Source organism: Dermacentor albipictus, chromosome 10 (genome assembly GCF_038994185.2).
Source record: "Dermacentor albipictus isolate Rhodes 1998 colony chromosome 10, USDA_Dalb.pri_finalv2, whole genome shotgun sequence".
NCBI lineage: Eukaryota > Metazoa > Arthropoda > Arachnida > Ixodida > Ixodidae > Dermacentor > Dermacentor albipictus.
Window position 1 is genome coordinate 49,887,073 of NC_091830.1, and position 27,568 is coordinate 49,914,640.

The 27,568-nt window shown below is 49.4% G+C and overlaps 1 protein-coding gene across 4 annotated transcripts in view; it reads left to right on the forward strand.

Moving 5' to 3' along the window:
• The first annotated feature begins 11,814 nt into the window (after positions 1–11,814).
• Positions 11,815–27,568, forward strand: part of LOC139050485 (uncharacterized) — a 28,633-nt gene continuing 12,879 nt past the window's right edge. For 2 of the 4 annotated variants that reach the window (XM_070526920.1, XM_070526922.1), the window contains exons 1-5: positions 11,815–12,259; positions 17,229–17,388; positions 19,275–19,525; positions 23,710–24,014; positions 27,036–27,290. In XM_070526920.1, coding sequence (XP_070383021.1) covers positions 23,802–24,014; positions 27,036–27,290 — 468 coding nt within the window. In that variant the 5' untranslated portion in view covers positions 11,815–12,259; positions 17,229–17,388; positions 19,275–19,525; positions 23,710–23,801. The remainder of the gene's footprint in view (positions 12,260–17,228; positions 17,389–19,274; positions 19,526–23,709; positions 24,015–27,035; positions 27,291–27,568) is intronic. The other 2 variants (XM_070526921.1, XM_070526923.1) reach the window with 2 other exon arrangements.

A 27,568-nucleotide genomic window follows, 5' to 3' on the forward strand; every position in this document is an offset into this window, starting at 1 on the left:
TGGCGATATCCGTGCTCGGCCGTACAGAGTTGAGGACTACCGTGACGCCCTGGACAGCTTGAAAGTGCTCCCCGAGGTTGTCGCCTTGGGAGCTTTCCAAATGAACCACGTGTGGGCAGTAACAATGAAAAGCTCGGAAGCCGTCAACAAACTGCTAACAGCTGCAACAATTACTGTCAAGGGCCGGCGATGCCTGGTGGTTGATCCCAACAACCAAGACCTACGTGTTAAGATGCACTGGGTCCTCCATAACGTCAGCGATGAAGATGTACGCGAGGCCTTAGCGCCGTACGGCGAAGTTACGGAAGTTTCACGAGAGCGCTGGCGCGCACAGGGCGTGACAGACAAGGGCTCCACTACGCGTCTGGTGAATCTCAAGTTGAAGCCTGGTGTTAAAAGTGATGATATCCCGCACCAGCTGCGTGTCGCCGGAGAGCCTGCTTTATTAGTGGTGCCTGGAAGACCACCGCTTTGTTTGCGCTGCCACGGAAAAGGTCACGTTCGCAGAGAGTGCCGGGTGCCACGATGCTCGCGCTGCAAACGTTTCGGTCATGACGAAAGTCAGTGTGCGCCTACATACGCGAACGTCACAGGGCCCATAAGGAGTATTGACTCTTCTGAGCTCGTCATGGACGAGGCAGAAGCTGAGGAAACGGCGACAGTACAACACGCGAAGTTGGAACCACAACCAATGCCCCCGGCAACGGCCTCCGCCCCCTTGCAGCGAGCCGTTACTTCGGTGCCTAGCGAACAGCAGCCACTGCAAGAAAGGCAGCCTGACCTGTCAAAGGACGCGCTGCACCGGTCGAAAAAAGCCAAGGAAGGCTCAGCAACATCGACGGATCCCGACGCGCCGAGCGCAATGGAGACCGACGTGACTTCATCATCGAATAAGCGGGCGCACATCGAGACGGTGAAAAGCGACGACCCGGGTGGTGGCCTGAATGCCGAGGAGCCGCCTGCGAAAGCGGCACCGGTACGACGCTCACCATTCGGGCCGAAGCGCAGCGTTCCCCCAGATAAACGCGAGGCGGACGCGGCGCCGAAGTAGGCGCTGGGGTCTGCACTTCACGGATGCCTGTTCAACATGTCGCGCAAGTTTTTCAAGTGCACGGATGGCAATGGATTGTCACGCCGGCAGCCATCCGTCGAAGAAGGTTCAGCTGTGCCAGACATGACACTGCAAGGAATGGCCGTCTGCAATGATGCGAATGCTGTGCGGTCATGTACAGAGGTGAGCGCTGTGCGACCCGTTTGCTCCTCACATAATATGCACGGTGAAACTGAAAAGCCAATGCGAGTAGCCACACTGAATGTCAGGGGCTTAGCGGCCCGGAGAAGACAGTACCAAGTGAGCCGCCTGTTTTTGGAAAATGACTTAGATCTAGTCGCAGTGCAAGAAACTAAAATCGAGAGTGAGGATCAGACGGCCCGCATGGTGGAAACCTTTCGAACGCGCTACAATGTTTGTATTTGTCATGCTATGGGCACATCTGGTGGTTGCGCGATATTCATTCGTAACAACATAGGCATCTCTGATGTGAGCATTGTTATCTCGGAAGCAGGACGCTTGCTTATTATAGACTTTTTATTTTCTGGTCACCCCTGGCGAGTGATCTGTGTTTATGCACCGAATAGCGCGACTGAGCGCGTAGCCTTTTTCGAAAGAATCGAGTCTTATCTGCAGTGTACGAAACGTATTGTTATGCTTGGTGATTTCAATTGTGTGCTGATGGCAGAGGACAGAGCTAAAGTTGTACTTTGCCGCGACAAAAGTGCAAAGGTACTAGATGCACTAATCCAAGAGAATGATTTGGAGGACCTGGGCTGGTTGCTTTCAAATGGAAATCGACCCGTGTTCACACACTTCCAGCGTGGCAGTAGTGCGCGGCTCGATAGAGTGTACGCCACGGTTGACTTTGTGAGCATGTGCACTAAGTATGAGGTAAAGCATGTCTCTTTTAGTGATCACAGTCTTGTAATGGTGACAATTGGGGGCAAGAGAAAGAAAACGCAATTCAATTGGCAGTTATGGAAGTTTAATGTTAAATTACTGGGGGACGAGATATTTAACGAAAAAGTAAAGAAAAAAATAGAAAGCATGGCCGGCATTGCAGCAAAGTCGCGCGCGGCTGAATGGGACCAATTCAAGAACGACGTAAAATTGATAGCTATTGAAAGGGGAACACTGCTCCGCCATAAAGAAAGGGAAAAAATCGAAGAATTGCAATGCCAGCTTGATTTTATGATCAGCATGGAAGCCTCAAATCCCGGGATATACGGTAAAGACATCTGTGAAGTTAAGGGTGAGCTCGAGGCTATGGACGTCGAAAAGTACCGATCCGCAGTAATAAGGGCGCGAGCTGAGAAGATATGGTTGGGGGAAACTCCTAATAAGCGCGCATTGTGTGACGAAAGGAGATACGCAACACAAAATGAAATCAGAGAAATTACGTATCAGAACACTATTACCAGCGACATTGAAGAAATTGAACGTGCATTTGTCGAGCACTATGAGAACTTAATAGGTGTACAAAGAAGTGGGAGCATTCCGCTGACACAGGATACCCTTGATTTAATGCCACGGTTAGATGGTGATACTCGAGCCCTTTTGGAGAAACCCATTAGCGTAGACGAAATAAAACAGGCGATAACTGAACTACCGCTGGGGAAGACACCTGGGCCAGACGGCCTCGGTGCCGCATTCTACAAAGCTTATGCCGATGAACTAGCGCCCATTTTACACGCAGTCATCACGGAGGCGTACGAAACGAGAGAAATGCCGCTCTCTTTCCGTGCTGCTCACGTGGTGCTGATTCCTAAAACCGACGACCATGCTACGCTGCTATCTGTGGGCGCGTACCGTCCGATAACGCTCACGAACACCGACTACAAAGTTTATACGAAAGTGCTAGCAAAACGACTGCAGAGTGTCATCACATTTCTAGTCGGACCACACCAGACATGTGGCATAAAAGGTCGCTCTATCTCTACAAATGTGCATGTAGCCCGTAGTATTCTTGAGTGCTGTGACATTTTTGGCGGACGGGTCGCTATGTTGCAGCTGGACTTAGCAAAGGCATTTGACCGTGTGTCGCATGAAGCTCTTTTCTGTATCCTTGAACACGTTAACATAGGCACAGTTATACTCGATGGTCTAAAAATGATATACAATGACTGCATAGTAAATATCGTGCTGAATAAGACACTAACTGAGAACATTAAACTCAGATCATCAGTGAGGCAAGGTTGTCCATTGTCACCGCTGCTCTTTGCAATTTATTTAGAGCCTTTCTGTTTATCTCTAATAAGTAACGAAAAAATCAATGGTTATAAGCTTGAATCGTCCCATATTAAAGTGCTTGCATATGCTGACGACGTCGCAATCTTTTGTACAGATCGCCAAAGTGTACTAGAGGCGATAAGCGGTGCTAAAAGATATTGCAGGCAAACCGGATGCGAGATCAATTGGAACAAGAGCATCGGATTTTGGCATGGAAGTTGGGACAACACACCGTCTGTCTTTGCGGAGTTACAATGGACCGTGTCTCCTCCGAAATATTTGGGGGTGCCGCTTGAGCACTACGAGAGTGCCGCGCAGTACTGGGAGGATGAGACGTCGCGCGTAAAAGAGAAAACCGGAGGATGGCAGGGTCGTGATTTGTCAATGTTTGCAAGGGCAACTGTTTGTAATTTGTTTTTAAAGGGCCCCTGAAACTGTTCGGACAAATTTTGTAGGCGCGTAGGGTACAGCTTCAGTAGAACATTCGCACCACAATTTAAGTGAAGCGTTACGTATTAATGGAGCTGCAAGCGATTAGAAGTTACCCTCCTCCCCAGCTATGCTTTTTCTCCTCAACTCGCTCGCCGAGCGAGCGGCGCTAAGCTCCGCCTTCACTGGTTCAGCGTCACGATGCGACGTCACATCGCTCACTTCCGGTTGTTTAGGAGCACGCCCCCTCCCGCGCGAGACCTCTCCGCTAGCCGCTTGGCCGTCGACCGAGAGCTATCGAAGCAGCGTGCGTTGCGAGCATTCTGTCGTAGCGCCGAACGTGTCCGGTACTCCGCTAAAAACAGGCAAGCTGGTCATTTCGGCAAATGACTGGAGGCATAAACTCAAGCTGATGAAGGAACTTTAGCGTAGACGTACGTGAGCAGCCTGATCGGTCTGCACGGTCCAGACACTTGCTGGCGCAGCGCTTAACCAGTCAAACAAAGCGCTAATATTGCTCTAACCAAGTATAAAGCATTTTAAACATTTATAAATCGACGTGTTGATGATTACACTCCTGCGAAAAATACACACCAGCAGCAAAGAATACACTTCGTTGCTGCTACTGTGTATGGTTGAGCTCTGTGCCACAAGGTGGCTGCACCATGCAGACCGTTCACATTTGCCCTTCTGCTCATCTCGTGGCTCATCCCGGCACAGTCAAGCGGCCAGACCCTGTCCCCTTGCGCTTGCGTTTGCCCTAATACTGGACTCGCGGTTTGCAGGTCGATAGGTTTGCAGTCCACAAGGCAACGAAGTCGAATCATAGTGCTCGCGAAAAGACTGAGACCGACTCTGACCGCGGAGCTCTCGTCAAAATGGAGTACGTTGTAACACAAGCAGACGACACTTGCTGTGTGCCGGAAGTGCTGAAGTGTACTAAAAAACTATTCTTGTGTATTCTCTTTAAGTTATTTTCTTTTTACAAAAACAAAGTAACTAACATTCCAACTATTACGAGCATCATTTGTTCACCATAAAGTTGGAAAAATTATCGACCACGCGCCCTGGTCAGCCAATCAGATAGCTCGCCCATGTGACGTAATATGGGTTATTTGCATCATATGGGTAGGGGCGGCTTAAAATTCCGCCGAGCAGTGCGCTGCGATCGGCAGCGATGTGTATTTTTAAAACCTTATAATAAATTACACGCTTTACGCAGAGCACTTAGGTGCATCAATTAATGATCAGAAGAACCTACTCTAACGACTCAGTACGTTTGTAGAAAATCGCCAAAATCGTTTCAGGGTCCCTTTAATTGCCAAAGTGTGGTATGTCCTCCAATTTTTGTCGATGACCCGTGTGAATGTACAGAAAATACACAGAGTCTTTGCTGTTTTTATCTGGGGTTCCACTTGGGAAAGGGTCAGCCGTACCAACTTGTTTCGTCCTGTTCGACATGGTGGTCTTGGATTGTCGCATTTGTTCTTACGACAGATTGTTTCTCGTTTTGTCTTCTTACGAGATCAAAGGGATTCATTCTTGCGTACGATGATCCAGATCCGTTTGAAAAGCGTTTTGCCTGAATTTATTGTGTCTAGTGCACAGCCTGTACACTACCGGCTTAAAGGCTACTTGCGAGAGGTAGTCGACTCCCTTCGAATATTAAAAGCTCGGTTTTCCCTTCAGTACCTGAGCACAGTAACAAGAAAGAAACTTTACAAGGATTTAGTTGACGTTATGATGCCAGTGCCATTGTACCGAATGAAATACTATGGAGGCCCAGGACAAGATGTTTTAAAAAGAGTTAAAAAGATGCCAGTGAGAGCAAGCGTAAAGTCGTTCTTCTTTAAATTGCATACATCTACCCTTCCGGTCAAAACATGGATAGCCGACAAAGGAATATCTGTACCATGGACGACCAACTGTGCGCTATGTAACAAGCCGGAGACCATTGAGCACGCTTTCATTGAGTGCTGGGATGCAATTTTTTATTGGGATGTCTTGCAAAGAACTCTTAAAAAGGAACTGCCGATAACAGCACAGGGTATACGTTTCCTGCCGGTAGACAGCCATCAGGGCTTTCCGTATGACATGATAATGCTCCTGGGCCTCCATAGTCTTTGGAAGACACGGATGGCGGTAACGCACGCCGATGTGAATGCGCGCCCAGCGCGAGAAAATTTTGTTGAAAGCATTATTTTCATACGTGAGATATATCGTGTACAGGCAGATCCGCCTGACTGGTTGGGTAATCTTGATGAATTAGTGAATTTCAAGAAATTCTAGCTTGTCACGTTGGTCCAAGTAGTCCAACGTGTTTTTATGTATGTCATTTTGTGAATAAAGAAAAAAAAAACTCGTGGCTCAGTGGTAGCGTCTCCGTCCCACACTCCGGAGACCCTGGTTCGATTCCCACCCAGCCCGTCTTGCAAGAGTTGAGCCAAAGCCACTTCTCCTCTGTCGTGACGTCACGGTGTCACGTGATTTCATGGCGACACCGCCGCACCTGAGGAGCTGGGTTGAGCTCTCGTAATATGCTTCGCATAAAAAGATATACAAGATGTGTTGCCGTCTAGTAGACAATGCCTCCTAAAAACCAATTTAAGTGCACGCATACAGCTTGACGTGCCGTGCTGCGGCCGCCGATGTTCCGGGTTGGCTCGCGTCGTCGTCGCTCTCAAAGTCGCAAGGCAGCATCCTCAGACTCGCTGCTGCTCGATCCACCGATAAAATTGGCCGCAGACGCAGCCGAATCGCGAGATTTGCCATCGTTAGAAGCGCACGCGCCGCTCCTGGGTGGCGGCCATTTTTGCTCTCTGCCGTTTTGTGCTTTGACGGTGGCGAAACATGGGAGTGCGTTCAAAAATTAACGCCTGGCGGGAAACAAGCGAACTCCCTACAAAACAAAAATGTAGTTCTCGTCCTTCACGTCCTATGACGCAGTGTGTCCGTGAGTGGCGCGGAAGGTCTCGAAAGCGGCGTTTCAAACCATCGTTAGCGGGCTAACGACGCCCAACGGGCACGGTATGCAAAGAGTTAAACGTCTAATCGAGCACGAGCACTCCACAAGTGCTCGGCAAGGCCCTTCAAAATGTATTTCTTTCCTCTGGGTTGCGTACGCGCGAATGGCAGTCTCTGCGCGTCGCAATTGATAAGTGTCCATTGCACTGAAACGCTGCGCTCGCTGGGCTACTTTCCTTTAAATTTTGTTTTTCCGCCCGAACACGGAGTCGCCGTGGCGTCACCAGCTTGTATCACACAGGTAGCGAAACGACTTGCGTAATGGGGACAATTAATACCTTTAGTAGAGTTCTAATGAGTTCAGCTGCTCTTTAGTGCAAAGCAAATTGGTCGGGTGGTGTCCCGGATGACCTCATTAATTTGCCTTCATACTCTCCATAAAATGCTTACCGAAAATTATCTTCTGCGTTGGCGACCAGCTTTTGCGATCGTCACTACATGAATTTAAACAAGTAAGAAAAATGCGCTCGCGGCATCGGTCATTGAGAAATGGCAAAATGTGGCCTGCCAAGAACGCAAAAGTGTTCAGCGCTAAACCGCTCGTTGTATTGGTGCCCTGTGATTGAAAAGAAAGTGGGCTACAAACAAGACGTCAGCTACAAGTGCAGCACAAAATGAAGGAAGAGAAAAAGACATCATATATGTACATGCGATGAACGAGAAGATTCCGCCGTTCGCGGCGTTCCTTCTCCCAATACACTGTTGTGAAGCGATAAAACTTGGTGTTTGTATCATATTTTTATTTCGAAATATAAGCATGTAGGCCCGTTTTGTGCGGATGCTGCACAAGGAACTTATAAAATCCGTTGTTAATGATCCATCGTTCATTGTCCACTGGTTGGTCACATCTCACCTTCACACTTTTAAGTGAGTGTTTCTCAACATTTTCCAATAATGATCTCCTTTAATAGCAACATACCTATCATATGACCTCCCTCTCCGCCCCCCCCCCCCCACTCAGTCATAAGTATCCTGAAGCACGATTTTTTTAAATGACGCAGATGCATTTACGTTTTAGTTTATGATACATTAACCACAGCAGAGAGGGCTATCGAAGTACTGGTTAATGTTTCTCGACAAGGATTTATTTGATCAAGTATTTTAATGAGAAGGATGGATTCGCTTTCTTGATACACCCACACCCGCTGAACCCCGATTCTGCAGTTTCGCTGAGACAAAACTGGCTGCGCTTCGGAGGCCCCGTTTGGTGACGTTTTCCTTATAGCGACGAAAAGCTCGGATAGCCTTTCGTCTTGCCATTTCACCGTCTGGTGGCCAAAACTAACATTACTTTCTGCATAATCATAATGTCAAAGGTGATATATGCACGTTTGTATTACTTTTATTGAAATAGCAACTATATGGACACCCCAAACACATTCTTGTCGTCGGCGTCGCCGTGATGTTCCGCATAAAATCCAAGGGCAATAACAGCGTCGCCGCGCGCCGTGCGCCGTATGCTGTATGTGCGAGTGAAAGCACACGAGGGGAAAGGACGATCGATGCTCAATCTGGCGCGCGCTAGGGAGGAAGGCGGAGAGAAAACGCGCCGTCTTCCGTCGCGCGAAAGGCCGTGGGGGGAAGGGAGAGGGGGGGGCGGCTTTGGGCTCCGGCAGCAACTGCGTATTTCGCGACTGGGCGCAAGGGGAACTGACGATGGTAAAGCCCCTTAAACTTCTTAAAGTAGTGCCACGCTTTGAAGAATGCCGCTTCCTCCTCGCGCGCTCTGGCCGAGGCCACCGCCGCGTCGCTATTGGCCTAATAGCATCACGTGGGCCCCCGCGCCGTGCATCAGCGCCATTTTTGCTCGAGAAGCGTCTAAGGAGTGGCGAGGAGCGCATGTTGGCGCCGTTGCTACGCTCGAGCAGCGTAGGCGGCGCCACGGTCGAGGAGGAAGCGTGAAAGAGAGAAGAAACGAGGAGGAGTGAAGGCGGAGGAGGAGAGTGTCGCTACTTTACGAAGTTTAAAAGGGGTTTTAGACGATTGCGGCTCACTCGCGCGTGCGTTAACCAGAGGAAGGTGGGGGAAGCATCGCGGGAGGGAGGGTGGGGGGCTACTCCGCCAGAAATAAGTACTTTGCGCGGCGGCGCGTGGTCGCGCCCGCCGTATCTCGAAAGTGATCTGCAGATGGCTCATACCTTTGTGCGTGCTGTTTTCTCGCCGCTGTTTTGCGTTGAAGCGATAGACAGCACGAAGGTCACTTCGCTCGCTGCTGATGCCGCGCTTGTTCGCGCCAGCGTTTTGATAGCGAGTGTCCGCAGTCATCGAGTGTGATGTGTTCATATTTGCCTGTGTGCGCTGACACCGAGCTTGTTAATTCTGTTGGTAAGCGAATGTTTGCCAGTTTATACGACCGATAAAGCTACTATCCGTTACTTCGTATAACTGTGTACTAATTTGCTATCGCAAACGGTGCTTCGCCTTTCGGGCGAAACCGCGAATGGGCAGATGGTGCAACGGTGAATCCCTGGGCTGATTCGTGCGGACGACATAGCATTACTACAGCGGACAATGCGAATGAATTCCAGAAACCTGCTGTTACGTGTGGCAATAAAGCGACATATTTAGGCATTGATTGTAGCACTGAGAAATCGGGAATTATGATCTTTGATGAAGAGTCGTACGAGTAGTGACGCGGCATGAATTCAACAGCAAGTCATACACGTGGACATAGAAGCAATATAAATACCTAGATGTATACATAAACGAAGGAAACTGCTCAAACACCCACCAAGATAATCTGAGGATGAAGGGTAAGCGTAGAGGCACGTTGGCGTTAAAATAAACATGAGGGCCTGCAAGGAATTTCGCAAGCATTAATGGTGCCAGCGCTCATGTTCGCAAGTACCAACGTGTGCTTAAAATGAGAAACCTTGTTGTCGATGGAAGTTTCCTAAAGTCAGTGGGGCCGATTGGCATTGGGGGCCCACGGTATACCCACAAATGAGGCAGGGCAGAGTGACATGGGTTGTGCCATTTTTGAAGCCAGAGAAGCGCAGAGCAAAATTAGTTTTGAAGAAAGACGCAGGAACATGGACGAAAAAAAGGCACGTCTGAAGTGCACAGATGCCTCAAAAGCACGACACGGAATTGAGAAAGAGGTCAAGAAAGTTTGCAACGAAATACAAGGTAATTGGAAGTGTAGATAGGCAAGCAGGAGTCGCCAAAAAAGAAAATTAGGAAAAACAGAGACTGTAAATTTGATGCAAATTAAGGAGAAACAAAATAGGGCATGGAGATTTATAAATACGGCAAGAAATAAACCGGGAAGCAAAACCTGTACGATAACACAAAGGTCAGTGGCCTGCTATGTTGAGGACCGAGCTGGCTACCGGTGGGCAAATATATACCGGAGCAAACGTTGGCAACAAGATGAGACGTGTCTGCTGCAGCAAAAGTCCGACAACCACTCGTCACATCGTAATGGAATGCCAAGATATTCTCCCTGCCAAACCTGTAGGAAGCGTCCATTTTCCAGAAGCATTGGAATTCAAAGTAGGTGGAAGAGTTAACTGGTCAAAAACAGTCTAGATAAGTGAGAGAAGTTTGAGTGTTGATGGCAAAAAAAATAAGACCTAGTTTCACCAGAACGGCGAAACATTTATTGCGATAGCAAATTATAAGACAGCTATACGCACTAAGGTTAGTAGTTTTATCAGCTGTAATATCGTACCAGCTGTACGCGGAGCTGTTTACGAACTAAATTAACAAGCATGGTGTCACGCGCATAGAGAAATATGAACACACCTCACTTGGTGACCGCAGAGACTCGTTGTCAGAATTTTGGCGTGGAGAAAAACGGCAGCAGCGGCGAGCGAATTCCCCTTCACGAAGGCTCCCGCTTCAGCGCGAACCAGGCGCGCGAGGACACAGCGCACGTACACGAAGCCATCAGCTATCTTGGGTCGCCTAGCCTTCGAACCCACCGAAGATTACCTCCAGGATAGGACGCGCGCGGTCGCTCTCAGCTGCTCCATGCGCCGCCACAGCTGGAGTAGAAGAGATACGCGATACCCTCCCCCTGCCCCCTCCCTCCTAGCGTTGTCTTGACTGTTAACTTACTGCGTCATGCTTTTTACGACGCTTGAGAAATTCATTGTGAATATGTTGTGAAGTGCTCGTGCACAATGCCAGCTGTGCTACGGGTGACCAGGACCTTGTCAGGCTCCTGCCTTTTGTCTTGGCGCCCTGTTTTCGTTGAAAAGAAAATAAACTTGAACTTTCACATCTAGCGAATGCGGAGAGCTTCAAAAGACCCATCGAACATGCCGTTAGTACAGTGTGCTAAGATAAGAGAGTCGTGTGCTCACTGCGCACCAGCGGCAACGGGGAGTGGTGTAGCCGCCGATGTCAACTTGGAAAAGGAGCTGTACCATAGAGAAAGCATAGAGTTTCCCGCAAAATGTTTTGTAGGAAACTATGAGAGAAAGTACATTGAAATCGACGGTGCGAAGCCTGGTGTGCCACAGGCAAAGCGCATATTGCTACATATGCAAAGAAGAGACGTCGCGAACTTGCACAGCGAACTCCGCGGCGTCTAAGCACAGAAAAAGGCGTAAACGCGGTCGCAGACGCTACACTGATATCGACGGCACGACGCCGCTCTTCGCACGTGCAGCAATGTGCGTTTCCCTGTGGCACACAAAGCGGCGCAGCGTCGACTTAATTGACTTCAGTTGCCATCGGCCATAGAGTTTCCCATTACATTGGTGGCTTCGCGCACCCGGAGCCACTGAGCCCACTACCATAGAGAAATGCCACTACCCTTATGTTCTAGTACACTGTACCATTGCAAATGACGACAGCGTCATTTGCATGACTAAATATATGTGAAGCATAAACATCGTTTGCAAAATAGAATTTTATGGCTTTTGACACGCGCGACTCCAGTTTTACCAGCAATTCTCGTTTATTCGTCCGTAAGGGCTTTATGAACGCCGAAAAAGCTGGCTGCCGGATACGCAACTACGGCTGCTCTAATGACAGTCTCTCGAGTTTTTCTCCGGCGTCGGACGCACGCGGGAGATTCGCGACGCCTGCGTTTGACCAGCAGTTTGCCTCCTCTGATTCCTTCGCGCTTAACCGTTGGGCAAAAAGCTGACTGTTCCAGTACAGAGCCCCGAGTCGGTGAAGATCCGCGTGCAAGAAAGACACCGCCGGAACTTCACCTTCTTCGTCTACCTTAGCTGATTCTCGATTCCCCACCGAGCATCCCAGGCGTGTGGCGCTCGCTCGGCTGTGATCCACGTCGCTGTCACGTCCAAATTGCGGCATTCCCGGTCGCCGCTCTCTCTGTCGGAAGACGCCGTACACAAACAACGCTCAGCGGCCGACCTGGACGGATCGTTTACGGTGCCGCGTTTGTTCTGCGTGTTGGTGTGAGACGTCCAGGACGCGAGTGCCCAAGAGCTAGCCGCCTTTCTCGGCCGACGAGCACTTGTCGACGAAGTCGGGACGCGTCGTGCGACAGGCCGCCACCGGCCGGCCCGGTGCACGGTCACCGTCGAGGCCACGGTGAAAGAGGTGAGCGTCTGATAGGTTTGCGCGCCAGGAGTGGCGTCGCGTGCGGACGCTGTGTGCGAGTGAGTGCGCTTGTAGTACACCTTCGCACCATGAATCGCACCAACAGGGGCCCCCTTTCTTTTTCTTTCTTTCTTTCTTTCTTTCTTTCTTTCTTTCTTTCTTTCTTTCTTTCTTTCTTTCTTTCTTTCTTTCTTTCTTTCTTTCTTTCTTTCTTTCTTATTGCGCAAGTATTCCCATGGCATAATTGATAATGTAAGGGTCTGTTTCCTGGATAAAGTCCACGAGCGGCAGGTACAAATTTAGCACGTGTGTCCATTTGCGAAGGTCAGGTGGACGGCCGGGGTGCGCTGTAAAAACCTTAAAAGCGACAAAGGTGTAAATCGATGTGCACCCTTGCACCCAAAAGTGGTACTTGGGTGTGAGTTATAGACAGATTTGCACCATTTTTTTCGTTTTCAAGGGTGTTAATTACTGTTGCCTAGTACGGACCGTATGAAGGCCCGGACAGCTCCAGAGGTGGTGGTCTATAGTGCTTCCTCCGTGGAAGGTGCGGGGCAGAAGGGGCAGAACGGCATGCGTCCACATGGCCCGAATAGCTATGGTCCGAATAGTCCCTAGAAAAAAAAATTGGCAGTGACTTAGCTCGGCTATGCCAGGATATACGTAGCGAAAGCTAAGGCATAGTATGGTTAGCCTTGGTTGATCTTGATTGCAAGTCCAGGTTAATCTTGTTGTCTAGCTATGTTGCGGCGTTTAGCCAGTCGTTCGGCGAGCTGTTCGTCTGTTTCCTGGGCGATTCGTTTCCTCTACATCTCGTTCCGATGTCGATTCCAGGCCTCCTCCTGCTTATCAGAATTGTAGCCTACCATACTGCCACCTCAACTGTGGTTGCGGCGCACGCGAGCTCTCCTTTTCAATCCTTCGACATGTTATCAGGCATGCGACATAGCTGGCGGAGCGAGAGGAGGCGAGCGCAACGACGAGGAACGTGGTGTGACGTCATACCAAATGGCGGTAGCGGAAAAGCGCGGCGCTGCGCAGCGGCGGAACACCTGTGGCTCGGTGCTACTACTGGCGTATGCGCAGTAGTGACTAGGGAGCGAGAGAGAGAGAAAGAAATATCCACGGCGAGGCGTGCGTTGGGACGCCATGTGCCTCCTCGAAGCACTGCCGCGGCGAAATCGCAAGTTCGCGGCCAGTAAAAATTGGGACTTTACGAATAGCAGGAGTCAGTGCGATGCCCACGCACATCTTCCTGAACGTAACCCCCTCTCGACGAGTTAAACCGCCGGGAAGGTCCGATCCACGCTGCGGAATAAGTGCACCGCGCGGAACGCCGGGTAGATTCCTTGTGCAGGAGTATATGTGTCCGCGGGGAGACAGTTGAAGAAACGGTAGTAGGGTATGTCACGCATGCACAATGTATTTGCCACACCCCGCGGATGACACGCGACGTGGGCGGCCAATGTCTGTGCTGGTACAGAGCGCCGGATCCACTGCGCGCGAACAGGGCACGGGTACAATTCAGTACGGCGCTGCACGTCGGAAGTGATGCCGAGAGAGCCAATAGACAGTTTTAGTTACACGTACGTAGAGGCTTTGCGCACGTAGAGCTTCTACGTGTCAGCAGTACGCATGCGCAGAACGTAGCGGCCGCGCGCTGGTCTCACGGACGTACGTGAGATTCATTTCTTTGCGTGCGTTTCTTGCGCACGTAGACAGCTTCGGGTGGGAGTTCCGCGAGATCATGAACAAGCAATACCGGGCCGCGCGCGCGCAGACGGCTTGCGTCGAAACACGGCGACAGGATTGAATTGGCTACCACCGTGTTCACATTTCCCGATAGATGTAGCTACGGGGTCCCTCTTGGCGTGCGTCGCGTACGTGTAGCTAAAAGCGTGTCAGATGGCGTGCACGTAAGGTACGTAGGCTTTTCACGTTTGCGTACGTGAAGCCTCTACGTACGTGTAACTAAAACACACACACACACATAATATATATATATATATATATATATATATATATATATATATATATATATATATATATATATATATATGCGTGTGTGCGTGTGTGTTTCACGTAAGCTGTCAGAGATCCCGGATGAATTATTGGCTCTCTCGGCATCACTTCCGACGTGCAGCGCCATACTGTATATATGTGTATATAATATGTGTGATCAGGCGTTCGAGCATATCTCGGCGAATACTGGTGGTCACAGATGACAGGGCGTCCCGGATAGCAGCAAGCTCTGCCGCGACAGATGGTAGCGGCTCCTGGGTGAAATACGTGCGCGTATGGCATGAAACCTGGACAGCTGTGCACACAAAGTCTGCGTACAATATGCGGCAATCGATTCCTGCGTATACGTATAGCGCATTCGTTGCTGCAGAATTTGTGCAAGCTTACGGTACCACTGAGTAAATTCGGCTGGCGCAGCTGTCAACGGCCGGTTGTCGCTGGCTTGAATCTTTTTTCCATGTAGGCGTAGGGGGGTTGGGGAGGGGATGCGTCTGACGGAGGTGACAATATCGGAAGTGATGCAACATAGGAGTAATGCGCTAACTCCGCTGCAGCCGGTATAGTTTCGATTTCCAAGCGGCGAGCGTTACGACGTCTTGAAAGAAGGGATATAGGTGTTCGGCGAGGGAGGCATACCATAGCTCCCGTCACCTCGCGGTTGACAGTTACGAGCCGGTCTCAATCCCTGACGGTGAAGCGTTGAAACTGGGCTTGATAGACCACCTGAGGTTGCGAAATGGACCGTATCAAAACAGAAGTCATGCGGGAGCAAGGGCCACCGCTCTTCCTTCCGGGCGATGCGGCGGATGAGGTGCAAACTGCCAACGGCTTTCTGGTGCGCACAGCATTTCTTACGTGGCTGCAGATCCGGAGTCCTTCATTTCTAACCCGAGTACGCAGATCTCTGAGGCAGCTGTGAGCGTTTGGCCCATAGAGTTTCTCACTACATTACCTAGAGGGAAATCTGGCGCTGCTGCGCTGTGGTATGCATGGGAATGCCGGTATATTGTGGATTCGGATTGGAATCGTTCTCGTATAGAGACAGGACACCTTCAAGACGCGCTTGGCAAGTACCGTTCCGTCTGCCACAATGATTCATTTTCTACTAGAACAGCACGTGAAAAGCTGTTTTAGCTTTATTATTACGCGAAAACATGTTTTGTTTAACTATGAGAACTTGGTATTGTGTTTTCGACTACATGTTACGTAAAAAGTATCAGCGGGCCGCTAAAGTTGGAAGACAGACGACAGGGTTCGCGCTCGCTTTGAAACAGTTGGTCGTCTGTTCTTGCTTTTCTTCGCTTGGTCATGCATCGTGGGTGAGTAAAGATGTAATATGCGTGAATGGAAACATTTTATGAAGATTTTACTTTGAGAACGCGTTATTTGCGTAGCCATATCCACGTTTTAGACGAAGCCTCTTACAACACCAGCCAACACGAGCCTCGCAGACACATATACCTCATCCCCATGACGGCACGGTGCCCCCTTAAGAAACTCCCATAGACGGTGGCGTCAGATTACCCTCTAGGTATTATAGTGAGAAACTCTATGGTTTGGCCATTCAGTTTCAGTTCCGCAATAAAGTGTCCAGCGCATTCCTTATCAGCACGAATCGAGAACGAACGGTGTCCTATAGGAAAGAAGTCACAGAGTTGCACATTAATGCGCAAGTATTTTTTGGCAATCAGTCAGTCAACGATAGAGTTACATACTACAATTACTAGAGGGAACTGTGGCGCCAGCGTCTATAGGAGCTGCAAGCAGGGCGATTCAGCCAGCATGGGCTGAAGATCGAATTCACCCTGGAATTCGTCCTTTCGGCTTCAAACGTCTTTGTGACTTTGCAAAGTCGTTATTTTGAACAAAGCACCGCCTTATAAATGATTAAATGAGCATTAATAAAATTTCCCGGTGGCATCATTCGAACAAAGAACCTCTAGCACACAAGCCTGATATTGAAACCATCACAGACGCATGCGTCGACAAGCGGCCTAGAACACCCCTTCACTCTTAAAACGGTTGCACCCTTTGGGGTGTATATTTGTCGCACAACAATAATCGTCATCTGCCTTGCTTGCGTTTCCTTTCCTGAAAACTCAGCGCTCGCTACTTTCCTGTCGAGAATGATGCGTCACGCTGATAACGCGCATGCCGTTCGTGACTGGGAAGTACCGGGCTCGCAGCGTTAAAGGAAGGAAACGCGGGCAAGACAGATGACGATTATCGTTGTGGGACAAGATAAACCCCAAAGGGTGTAAATGTTTGTAAGAGTGTTTCACGCGGGTAAGCCATCGCGTTGAGACGCTTGGCGCGTTTCGAAACGTCATCGGCGCATTACCTTGACGTCATGACTCGCGGCAAAATATGCTGACGTTGTGCAGCAGTTGAGAAGGCTGGATATAATGGTGATGCTTGCAATAAAGTAAGCAGAAACTCGGCGCGCGTTTCATCAGACTGCGCTCGCGTGTGGTAGCCATATCGGTAGCCATAGCGCTCGCGTGTGGTAGCCATAGCTATGACGCTTCATCCTTTTGCGTGCGAAAAAAAGAGCACGGTTTGTGGAAACAAGTATTATGGGAAATTACTTCGGGCGCTCAGGTAACTGCCAGTGTTTTTTTTTTCTAATGTTTAGAGGGTTTAGAGTTTCATCTGTCAAGCTGAGTCAAAGTTTAAACTTTTCATTCAGGTCACTCGCGTAGTTTAACGCCAAATGACCATTCGATGGTTTACTGGGAAGTAAGTTTTGATTGGGTTTAACGATGAAGGCATGGCAAGTGGGAGATGTCGTGTCATTACTGTTTTAAGCGAGGTGTCGGATCAGACGACATCGAGTGAGCAGAAGTGAACTGTAGACAGTACTGTGGCTGTAGGCAGCACTGAGGCTGCTATTGTTCGTGGTAACTCGGGACTAGTAATTCGTGAATGCCGGCGAAACGCCTCGTAGCTCGTTGTTCGACAGGGCGATTCCCTTCGTGGCCTCCGGATCGGCCGTGGAGGTCCGTCCAGCCCGTGCCAGCCTGAGCCTTCACGGAACTGAGCCAGCTGGAGCGCCACTTTCCCGCTGACCTCGGACTTCGCCCTTGTTCGGGCCAGCCCTTAAAGAGGTAAGATAATTTTGTTTTCTTGTCCAACGTGTGCGATAAGGGAGAAGCGTCAGTCGCTGTGGATCAGTGGTTCTAAAACGTTGCCAGGACCCTACGAATGGCAGAGGTAAATAATTTTGGGACCCCATAACGACCGCGCACAATGGAGATGTCGGTGTTTGACCTGTGCGCAAATATTTCTTTTTTTTTTGCGAATCTGCGTCCTGCTTTGTCGAATTGCAGAACCTGCTGACATGTACAGGGTATCCCACGTAACTTGAGCCAAGAATTTAAAAATGAAAGGCGCGTCGGAAGGAATTCGAACCGAGCGCATACTATTCGCAATACCCTATAGTAACTCAGGCACTTTTTTTATTTTCCCCATAACTCACTAAATAAGTTCAGTTACCCAACTTTTTAGTTATTGGCTGAGGACTCCGATTAGGATAGGAAGGTTGGTAGAGCACCTTTAGAAACCACCGATCGAGTTCTTTCCTGTACGATAGATCTCACGTAGTCCTTTTTTCGGAGTCACAAAGACAGCCCGCGAAATATGAAAAATCCACGTGACGGAGCGCTCGCGCAGTGGTATATCGTGTTGCTCTCAAGCGTGCGTTCGGTGAACAATGCCGGCTCTCGTCGGATGACGGCACAAGTGCATTCTGCTGGCGGAGCACTGCCAAGGGGATAAAGAATGCCGTACAGCTTTCCCGTCGGCAGTCGCGATGCAGTGGCACACATGCCGAAATTCTAGCAATATGTAGTTGGTCAACAACGATCAACGGTCAACAAAGTCGGTCAACAACAATGGTTTATCGTAGCACAGCATTGGTGTACAGTTGTTCTGAGTATGTAAGCATTATGTGCGAGTCAATAAAGGGAGTAAGTGACAGGGGCAATTAGTGACTAATAATAATTCTAATATGCAGTCAGTCAACAAAGCTCAACAAAGTCGGTCAACAACAACGGTTTATCGTAGCACAGCATTGGTGTACTGTTGTTCTGTGTATGTAAACACTGCTATATGCGAGGCAGTAAAGGAGGAAGAAAGTCGCGGTGGCAAGTAGTGGCTCTTCCGTTGCTCTCCTGAGCACGAGGTCGCGGGCTCGATTTCCTGTTGCAGCGCGGCTTCATTTGATGGCGGCGAAATGAAAAAGACGCTCGTGGTGTACTTAGATCTTGGTACACGTGACGCGCACGTGAGCTGTTCTGTGTCCTACGGGGACAACCACGCATGGCGCGCGGAAGGGGAACGTCACCTCACCGCTATCGTATTACACCGAACGCTCAACAAGTTAAACGTTCGCCATCAACATCACCGTTAATTACCTTCCATTAACGCAAACACTACAGAAGCGTTCGCTTACACCGACTAATGTGTATAATAGCTGTGTCTTACCAGTACTGACCTACGGGGCAGAAACCTGGAGGCTTACGAAAAGGGTTCTACTTAAATTGAGGACGACGCAACGAGCTATGGAAAGAAGAATGATAGGTGTAACGTTAAGGGATAAGAAAATAGCAGATTGGGTGAGGGAACAAACGGGAGTTAATGACATCTTAGTTGAAATCAAGAAAAAGAAATGGGCATGGGCAGGACATGTAATGAGGAGGGAAGATACCCGATGGTCATTAAGGGTTACGGACTGGATTCCAAGGGAAGGGAAGCGTAGCAGGGGGCGGCAGAAGGTTAGGTGGGCGGATGAGATTAAGAAGTTTGCAGGCACGGCATGGCCACAATTAGTACATGACCGGGGTTGTTGGAGAAGTATGGGAGAGGCCTTTGCCCTGCAGTGGGCGTAACCAGGCTGCTGCTGCTGCTGCTGATGATGATGATGATGGTTATGATGACACCGACTGCCACACTATGGGATCTGCATTTATCTTTCCTATCTCTCTCCCTATAGGTGAGCCGTATAGGACGCCAGGAAAGGGCGGGCTTGTGGTCACGGTGGGGACGGGAGCTTCCAGAGCGCAGGCGACGGTGCGCGACGTCCCTGCGGATGCACCCTGTATGACGGCGGTGCGGCGACGACCACATTACATGGATCGCTTCATCTGAGCCAGGAAGAGCGAGCCGGCAGGCGACCTTGAGCAAGCCGGACGACGCAGGTGGTGGTGTGCGACCGCGGCGAACCCCAGCATCTGTAGACGGCAGGTGAGTCCAATATCGTATAGTCGGCAATCTCCAAGAGAGACACGTTTTCATCGCTGCATGGCAGTCTTTCACATTGCACCATATGGAGAGCGCGCTCAGACGAAGGCACGGTTCAGTATGTGGAAAATCGTATTGTATGTTAACACAGTGTAAAAATAAATTCACCGGCGATTACTTTAAAATTAAATTATGGGGTTTTACGTGCCAAACCACTTTCTGATTATGAGGCGCGCTGTAGTGAGGGACTCCGGAAATTTGGACCATCTGGGGTTCTTTAACGTGCACCTAATTCTAAGTACATGGGTGTTTTCGCATTTCGCCCCCACTGAAATGCGGCCGCCGTTGCCGGGATTCGATCCCGTGACCTCGTGCTCAGCAGCCCAACACCATAGCCACTGAGCAACCACGGCGGTTTCGGCGATTACGATGCTCCCTAATGCGACATTAGAGCGCAGCTCTATACGCGTTTTTATTTCGCGATATATTGGCTGGCGCGAACACTCTGTCTCGTGCGGCACCTTGCAAACGGAGGGAAGCGTGGCAGCCGCCGCAAACAGACATCCGCTCATGCAGCGCTTTGTTTCCAGATATATGGAATGGGTGGCGTTGTCAAAGAACAGACGACGCGCGCTACTCTGCATGGCACCATCTCGTAGCCATGGCCGCCGCAGAGCGCGTCTTGCGCGGCACTATACTGCTTTTATTCTCACACTTCCGTCATACCGTCTTCCGGCGCTTTGCTCCTCGCGCTCTCTTCACTATCACCGTAGTTCATCCCCAGCTGCGCTCCGTGTTGGCCCTTTTCATCCTTCGCTGTGCTCGTTAGCTCGGTTACGAGGTACGACGCCGCACGCCGCAGGAACGGTATACCTAAGGGCTGCGCTGTAAATTTTTTCCGGGGTTCGCGTGCCAAAACCACGATCTGATTATGAGGCGCGCCGTAGTGGGCGACTCCGGATTAATTTTGACTGCCGTGGATTCTCTTAACGTGCATTCAATGCACAGTACACGGGTATTTTTTTTACATTTCTCCCCCATCGAAATGCGGCCGCCACGGCCATGATTTGATGCCACTGCTTCGTGCTTAGCAGCGCTACGCCGAAGCCACTAAGCAACCACGGCGGGTATACAGCGTGATGTTTGGCTTGTTGAGCGATTCAGGATTATACGTGCGGTGGAGAAACGTATGGACGGACAGCGTTGTGCCCCTCTATTTCTGTCGGTCTAGTGTTAATGACTTATATAGTCGATAAAAAGTAGGAGACCGTTAACGTGAGCCGGTCGCGGTTATGTACAGCTCCAGACACGTGGCCGCCTCCAAATGCACGAAGTTGCTTTCGAGTCTTCACGCATGCGCAGGCGCTCGAAACCCCCACACAAGGTGGCTTACCAGTGGCGGATAAGCTCTACCTGCTGCACTACCGATCCTGGTATCGGTGTAATCTTGACCACCCATTGTGAGCCTCGCAAGAACTAAGGGCCGGGTTGTTGAATGTCTTTCGTTGCCAGCATAGGCAGAAGCGCGAGAAATGATCAGAGGACGGCAAAGACAGCAAAGGCGCCACTACCGCCTTCTGCGCGCAGTGGTCGAAATAGTAGGTGACTAAATCGAGCTTATCATAACAGTCCTCTTTGATATCCTTTTAAAGGAGCACGGACACTTACTTTAGAAGTTGCAGAAACTACACATGGTTATCGCATGTAAATTTAAAGGATGACACTGCGGATGTATGATGGTAGGGAAACCCGCCGTGATTGCTAAGTGGCTTTGATGTTGGGCTGCTGAGCACGATATCGCGAGATCGAATCCCGACTATGGCGGCCGCATTTAGATGGGGGCGAAATGCGAAAACACCCCTGTACTTAGATTTAGGTGCACGTTAAAGAACCTCAGGGGGTGCAAATTTCCGGAGTCTTCCACTACGGCGTGCCTCATAATCAGAAAGTGGCTTTGGGACGTAAAACCCCATAATGTAATGGATGTAACGTCATGGATTTTGACTTAGTCAACTCGGGCTTAGTTGAACTTTTATCGCTAAAAATGAGTTACATTGCGTGTTAAAATAGCCAAACACTGAACTTACGAAGTTTCAAGAATTTTTACTGAACCACAAAGACCGAAATGCACAAAAAAGATACTCTCTAATCTGTGACGTCACACTGAGTACCGGCCCCCGAGGTTTCCGTGCGAAATTTGAAAGTGGAGCTTTGACCATCGTATTCTCTTTTATTCAAATCAAATCAATCAATCTTTATTTTCATTCTGTCAATATTGAAATTCACACACAATTCATAATGCCGTGAAATTCACAAATATCGAGCTTTTCCAGAATATTTTATCAATCTAAACTGATTCAGTGCTTCTCGTTAGTGCCCCTTTGTATCGATCTGCTCGGTGTGTTCACTTTCAGAATCGCTACAACATTTCTGTCGTTTCTATTGAATTTTCGTTGCACTCTGTGGACTTGGCGTTGAGACGTTCTTGAACATCATGCATTACTTATTGCGTGGTTTCATCGGCCCGGACAGAAGAAGCAGCAGCAGCAGGCAGAGGGGGGCTTGTCTCGATCTGCTCTGTGTTTTCACTTTCAGAATCGCTACAACATTCCTGTGGTTTCTATTGAATTTTCGTTGCACTCTATGGACTTGGCGTTGAGACGTTCTTGAACATCATGCATTACTTATTGCGTGTTTTCATCGGCCCGGACAGAAGAAGCAGCAACAGCAGCAGCAGCAGGCACATGGGGGCTTGGCTCGATCTGCTCGGTGCTTTCACTTTCAGAATCGCTACAACAATTCTGTCGTTTCTATTGAATTTTTATTGCACTCTATGGACTTGGCGTTGAGAAGTTCTTGAACATCATGCATTACTTATTGCGTGGTTTCATCGGCCCGGACAGAAGAAGCAGCAGCAGCAGGCAGAGGGGGCTTGTCTCGATCTGCTCGGTGTTTTCACTTTCAGAATCGCTACAACATTCCTGTCGCTTCTATTGAATTTTTGTCGCACTCTATGGACTTGGCGTTGAGATGTTCTTGAACACCATGCATTACTTATTGCGTGTTTTCATCGGCCCGGACAGAAGAAGCAGCAACAGCAGCAGCAGCAGGCACATGGGGGCTTGGCTCGATCTGCTCGGTGCTTTCACTTTCAGAATCGCTACAACAATTCTGTCGTTTCTATTGAATTTTCATTGCACTCTATGGACTTGGCGTTGAGAAGTTCTTGAACATCATGCATTACTTATTGCGTGGTTTCATCGGCCCGGACAGAAGAAGAAGCAGCAGCAGGCAGAGGGGGCTTGTCTCGATCTGCTCTGTGTTTTCACTTTCAGAATCGCTACAACATTCCTGTGGTTTCTATTGAATTTTCGTTGCACTCTATGGACTTGGCGTTGAGACGTTCTTGAACATCATGCATTACTTATTGCGTGTTTTCATCGGCCCGGACAGAAGAAGCAGCAACAGCAGCAGCAGCAGGCACATGGGGGCTTGGCTCGATCTGCTCGGTGCTTTCACTTTCAGAATCGCTACAACAATTCTGTCGTTTCTATTGAATTTTCATTGCACTCTATGGACTTGGCGTTGAGAAGTTCTTGAACATCATGCATTACTTATTGCGTGGTTTCATCGGCCCGGACAGAAGAAGAAGCAGCAGCAGGCAGAGGGGGCTTGTCTCGATCTGCTCTGTGTTTTCACTTTCAGAATCGCTACAACATTCCTGTCGCTTCTATTGAATTTTTGTCGCACTCTATGGACTTGACGTTGAGATGTTCTTGAACACCATGCATTATTGCATGGTTTCAGCGGCCCGGACAGAAGAAGCAGCAGCAGCAGGCAGAGGGGGGCTTGTCTCGATCTGCTCGGTGTTTTCACTTTCAGAATCGCTACAACATTCCCGTGGTTTCTATTGAATTTTCGTTGCACTCTGTGGACTGGGCGTTGAGACTTTCTTGAGCATCATGCATTACTTATTGCGTGGCTTCATCGGCCCGGACTGAAGAAGCAGCAACAGCATCAGCAAGCAGAGGGGGGCTTGTCTCGATCTGCTCGGTGTTTCCACTTTCAGAATCACTACAACACTTCTGTCGTTTCCATTGAATTTTCTTTGCCCACTATGGACTTGGCGTTGAGATATCCATGAACATCTCGCATTATTTATCGCATGGTTTCATCGGCCCGGACAGAAGAAGCACCAGCAGCAGCAGGCGGAGGCCGGGGGCCGCCCAGCGACCGCTGAGGCGGCGCTGTCGGGCTACCTGCGGGACGTTGCGACGCCATGCAGAGCCTGCGTGAGCTCACGGGCCTGGACCCGCGCGATCTGACCTCGGAGGAGGACCTGGTGCTGGTCAGGCCCCACGAGCCGTGGCCGTCGCTCGAGCCTCTGCCCGACGGGGTCCGCGCCCACCGCGACGGGGCCTACCTGCGCCTCGGTCGAGACTCGCTGGTAGCGGGACTCAAGGCGGGATACTTGGCCAAGATCAGCGCCAAGGTGATGAGAGACGTTTAGGGGCGCGACACTATATATATATATATATATATATATATATATATATATATATATATATATATATATATATATATATATATATATATATATATATATATATATATATATATATATTCCTCTTTTTTACATGTGGACCATGTTCTAAACTACAAAGGGTGGGGTACGTTACGAGTTTGAGGGGTTATATGGGTTGGGTTATCGTCGCATTGTGGACGCGTAAATGGTCCGTTGCTTCAAACGCGGAATGAACATGGATATTCTGTACTGTCTGCTCACACCTCCTTGAAATACTGGAAAACATTGAATTTGGAAAGAAAAGACCGATTCAAGGGGTCTTAAGACTCCCCCAACATAGATATGCTCCTTGAGTTCCTTGAAAACTTGGGTTGGGGCGACTTTCGAACAGGTAGAGCTTAACCAACTCTACATAACGGGTGTATGTCACAGACGCGCCGTCTATCCGGAAACAATCCTAGATATTTTTCTTTCAGAAAGTCGCTAAGGTGTGCGACGTGGCGTTTCTTTAGCTGCCTACGAGAGGAATTCGTTTCAATTGCCGTTGCCATCGTGGAGATAACGAAGCCCCCGACCAAGAGACCGAGCCGTACCACTGTTTTTGTTGATTTGCTGGTTGGTTTACAGCACCGCCATGGCTACATTATCGAGGCTTAGGCTCTAGAAATGCCTGGTGGGAAGTAAGTTTCAGCCACGACGAGTATTTTAGGCTGAAGCCGGACAGTACTAACCACCATGCTAGAAGACGATTGGTATTGTTACAGTGGGAAAGCCAGCATTGAAAAGCCACCTGTAGAACTTGAAGCTGTGTAAACTCAGCAGCTGCTTAGATGCAAGAAATTGGAGCTAATTTAGAAGTAAATGTCACTATTTTCCAGTGTGTGTGTGTGTGTAAACAAGGTTTGTTCTTACTCCTTGAAGCTTGGCGTACGGCGTCTTGAAATTTAGAAATCCCTGAATTGTCTTTGAGTCAAATGTTCTGTACGAACCTTAGCGAGCACATATTGCATTTTACGGAATACCGGAGAAACCTTGTGCTAGTATATTGCTCAACCGCAAAGCGTTAGAAACGTTTTAAGGTGAAGCATTCTTTAGGTATACAGCCCTGGGTTTTGCGAATCCTCGTCAAGGTTGCCTCCACACCGCACTTGCATTCGCTTCACAGTCAGTTGCGTTGTAGGAGGTGTTTGGTAATGGCGTCGTATACTCTCTTAAGCTAGATGCACCAGATGGCGCCTCTAGCTTAATGAGGATAGCACTAGGGGCTTGTTGGTACGGCATATCTTATTTTGTTATAGCGCAAGCTTGACACGGACAACAGAAGGCACATCTCACACACATTTGTTTGTGTCAGACGTGCCTTCTGTTGTCCGTGTCAAGCTTGCGCTATAACAAAATAAGATATGCCTCTAGCTTAGCGTTGTAAACGTAAACTGTAACGTATTACAGTTCAGAGAGAAGCGGGGAGCGAACGCGCCCAGCTCTGATAAAGGGGCTGCCTGGTTTATCGGCAGCCCATCAGACCGCCCGTCAGCACCTGGTGGCGCTGTTGTCAATAAACCATACAGTAATGAAACTTTAACGAAGGTGCATCAGCTGGTGCAAAGATGTTGGCAGCGACAAACAGCGTATAACGATCTTTTTTTTCTGTTTCCCTTCTGCGTGTACGATTGCGCAACATAAAACCGTCTGTAACGTGTTGTAGTTGCAGAAAGCGTCACAAAATGGCGCTGCCAGCGCTGCTGCGGCTGTTGACGTATCCGGTATTCCGTAAAATGTAATAGATTTACGGACTGACTAAATAAAATTAGTGTTTTAGCTCGACCGCAAGCGTGTTAAGCTTCCGGTATACTGGGTTGCTGGAGACGTAAACTGAAGCAACAGCGTGGTAGCGACATCTCGTGACCCTGTGTTCAGCCAAAACGCACTAGATGAGTGTGCTCATAGAAGAAACAAAAAGGCTACATATCAATGATTACGTCGCTGTAGAAATCTTGGACCAGCACCTAAGTATATTACACAGCAGTGAGAAAAAGAATGGTATTTTGAATTTGCGTCCCGTGAGCTAAACTGCTCAGGATATTGGTGTTGCGTTATGCCCGACCGCTAGTCTGGGACTATTCTCCTGAACACGCACTGCTATGTTACATGTCGACACTGCATAACCTACTAATTAAGTGTGCACACAAATCGCCTATTAAAAGAATGTATCACGAGGAAACCGTGTACATATACCAGTGTGTTAAAGTACGTGCACGGCCGTAAGAGAAAATTTAATGAAAAGTTCAGAGGTTAGCCGAGCGAAAGGCTTCGTATGCTACTACTGGTTTATTATATAACAAGAGACTGAAGGACGGCAGAAAAGAAAAGACGAAGCCGCAGTTTCGCCCGAAAGGCGAAGCATCGTTTGCGATCGCAAATTAGTAGACGGCTATACGAAGTAAGGATAGTAGTTTTATGGGCCGCATAAACTTGTAAACATTCACTTACTAACGAAATTAACAAGCAGGGTGTCACGCGCGCACGAGTAAACATGAACGCATCTAACTCGATGACCGCGGAAACTCGCCGTCAAAACGCTGGAGTGAGGAAGTGCGGCAGCAGCAGCGAGCGAATTGACCTTCGTGCTGTCTCTCGGTCCGACGCGAACTATAAGCGGCGGAGACACAGCGCATACGAAGCTATCAGCGCTGGGCGGACTATATATATATATATGTCCCCATTGCAGACAGCTTTCAAGATAGGGCCCGCGCGGCGACGATGTTATCTCTCTTAAAACTTTATATGGAACATCACGGCGACGCCGACGCCAGAAGTGCGCCTGGAGTGTCCATATAATAGCTATCGCAATAACAACGCACGCGCTTACATTCGTACACAAAATCGGAAAGGGGCAGCGGTGAGCACCATGAAATGAAAAATGTCCTTTTGCCTGCACCATTGTCATATGGGTAACGTTTCGCTTATCGACGGTGCTGCAAAGCGCAGGTTGCGGTGTTCGCGGGCTGTCCCCGCTTCTGCTGCTCGCGTCGCTTCCAGGAGGCAGCGACGCAGCTGTGCTCCCGCGCCGCCACCGTGGTGTTGGTGCACAACCTCAACACCCTGTGGGACCTGCTCGCCCTGTTCCCGGCGCTGGACACCCTCTACCTGCTGCACGACCTCGCGGTGCACCAGCAGTGGACGCCACCCGCGGAGGACGACGGGGTGCCGCGCGCTATAGCCAACGGCGAGTCGGGTGACCACGTAAGTCTCGATTGTCTGGATCAGTTGGGTAAGCGGATCGTGGTTCGTATTACACTGGTGTCAAACGAACGCTTATGGTGACGTATTCTCGGACGATCGCTTTCGGCGATATCACTTTCTGTGCGCCCTCGTTGGCTGGTTGAGCGAAACCGGATGGCCATTTCGAAAACGCTTTATGTAAATGTTTGCAGGTGACTGAACTAGATGACCCCACCGTGCTAAGAGAAGCTGGCGATCGCGTCGATTGCGCGTCTCGTCTGAATAACACCTCGTATTCT